Genomic DNA, 2,657 nt, shown 5'->3' with positions numbered 1-2,657 from the left:
AAAAATATATATATATATATATATATATATATATAATAAAAAATATAAAAAAAAGGAAAAAGAAATAATAGAACATTTTGAGATGTTCTAGGTCGAGTTAAAAAACGGGTCTAGGTTCTCTAAAGCTTTATCGACTACATTGCAGGCTTCGATACTAAAACCCAGTAAAGACCTCTACTTAAGGGTGTCATTCTTTAACGATTTTTTCATTCTTATACAACAAACGCAAATTACTATTATCCTTTATATATTTATAATAAACGATTCTAATTATAATTCTACAAAAAAATAATATCACCCCCTCCTCCCACCCCCCGTCCCATCACTTCTCATTTATCAATAACGTTGATATATTAAACAATAAAATTAATAAAAATAAATTTCAACTCACCATAGCAGAAAGATCCGAAATATTGGCAGTTGGTGCTGCATCAGTTTTCTCGAACACGATAAACATCGCAACAATAGCGATTAATATTAATAAACTTCTCATATTTATTCTTCCCGCCATGATTTTTCTAAATTTTCCTCTTTTTTCTTCTTCACAATTGTAATACGCCATTTAAAAACGAAATACGCGAGTGTCAACGGAAAAAATAAAATATATTATTAATCAATGTTGTCACTGTATGGAAAACCAAAAACGGGATTTTGTTTATTTTTAACGCGTTCGTGAATAAAATTTGAATAAATTATTATAGAATTTAATGTTCTCTCTGTATTTGTTAGTTCAGTTTAATTGAATTTAATTGAGAATTTCTCTTGATCTCTTTTGTATATTTCTGATCCTTTCTTTCCTTCCACCCTTTTCTTCTTCCACCCTCTTTCTCCTCACTTTGGAACTACCCTCTCTCGGACACACGAGGTCGATCAATAATACCAGTCCCTCAAATGCGAACACCGGATGCGTCGAGTAATGTGACACACTCAAGTTCGAAGGTCTTCCTGAATTCCACAGGACACACTTCCAATTTTTCGTTAATCCCCCTTACTTCGTACTTTTTAATAATAATAATAATAATAATAGATTTTTGTGTTGATCGTTCCTTCTTCGAGGGAGAATAGAAAAAAAAAAAAAAAAGGAAAAAAAAAGAAAATGAATGAAGTATACAATTAACGATATTTCAAACTTTTTAAAACCTATCCTTTTGTTTTATATATTTGTTTCATTTGATTCGATCTCTTTTATCCTATTCGACTAATTTTTCTTTTTATTTTCCTTTATGGTACTTCTTTTTCTTCTTCTTCTTATTATTCTTCTTCTTATTCTTCTTCAACTTTAGTAGAACTGATATTTCTATTTTGTTTTATATATATAATTATATATTTATTTAAAGATAGAATAAGAATATGGATGAACAATTTGTCACGATAAATTAAACGCGTTTGTTTTTATCACTATATCGAATCAATTATTATTATTTTCCTTACACTCTTCGATCATAGATCCAATTTTCTTCTCGATAATAAATAATTTCCTTCTAATTGGCAAATCAATTAATTTTATGTTATATTCCGATCCTTGATTATTTGTCGAAGACGAAGATTCAAAACTTTAGTTTAAAGGATTTAAACAAGAAAAAAAATCAAAATAGGAGGAAAGTAAGAGAACAAATAATATATATATATACATATATATATATATATATATGTGTGTGTGTAATACGCGCACGCAACCGGTAAAGTAGATACGCGGAGCTGGGACCGGAGTCGACCGCCACTCTGAATCACAATCACTCTGCTCGTGACTTTTATCGAAACCCCCCACCACTTTTTCTTCTACCACCACCACCACCATCATCACCACCACCAGTATACTAATTCATTAGAGGGAGGATGCGCCGTAAACTGCACTATTGCGATCTACACGATGCGATGATCATCGATCCTTTTCTTCGTTCATCCGATTACAAAAAACAAAAAGAAGAAAAATAATTGTCATCATCTTTTTCTTCGAATCAGATCGCTGTTTTTTTTTATTTCTTTGTCTCTTATATTTTCTAATCGTACTAATCAATTTTCTATATTTCAATTATTAATCAATAATACCTATTGATACGTATACACGAATTTTAATTCCTATCACAAAACTTTATTTCGAATTAATTTGATATTTTATCATTCAACATAAAATTTTCTATTCCCATTGTCATTTTGTTTTATTTTCCCATTGAATTTTATTCATTTGTAATTTATTTTCATTTTTTTGTTTGTTTATTATTTTTATTGTAATAAATAAATCTCTTACCACGTGTTAGGATTAAAACATTTCAACTCATTCGTTTATATGCATTTAATCTGTATTATGATATATATTTTATTCAATTAATTAATCCTTTTATATTTCAATGTATTATTAATCTTAAGAAAAGAAAAACAAAATGATTTTTAAAAGGAGTAAGACAGGTAGAGAAAATTATTATCCGTACACTTAGGTGGTCCATCTTTCATTGACAAATGATCATGACAAAATGATTAACATACGATCCATAGATTAGAGAAGAAGTTTTAAAATCCTTTTATTATTGCTAGGCCATTATAATTATCTCAACAATTTTGAGATATCATCTCTAGTATCTATTCTCACTTTTAGTATAAATAATATTTACCAAAACTTTTCTAAGAAATTGCAAAGATGCACAATTTACAGCATTGCA

At 28.6% G+C, this 2,657-nt stretch overlaps 1 protein-coding gene across 2 annotated transcripts in view; it reads right to left on the bottom strand.

Moving 5' to 3' along the window:
• The window catches only part of LOC106788603 (matrix metalloproteinase-14), a 37,498-nt gene extending 36,394 nt beyond the window's left edge, over positions 1-1,104 (bottom strand). The window contains exon 1 of one of the 2 annotated variants that reach the window (XM_014752011.1): positions 392-1,104. In XM_014752011.1, the coding sequence (XP_014607497.1) occupies positions 392-562 (171 nt within the window). In that variant the 5' untranslated portion in view covers positions 563-1,104. The remainder of the gene's footprint in view (positions 1-391) is intronic. The other variant, XM_014752012.1, reaches the window with a different exon arrangement.
• Between the last annotated feature and the right edge of the window lie 1,553 nt (positions 1,105-2,657).

The sequence above is a fragment of the Polistes canadensis genome, unplaced genomic scaffold (assembly GCF_001313835.1).
Source record: "Polistes canadensis isolate GaletaPanama2010 unplaced genomic scaffold, ASM131383v1 scaffold_145, whole genome shotgun sequence".
NCBI classification, from domain to species: domain Eukaryota; kingdom Metazoa; phylum Arthropoda; class Insecta; order Hymenoptera; family Vespidae; genus Polistes; species Polistes canadensis.
This window is presented reverse-complemented; position numbering and strand designations above follow the sequence as displayed.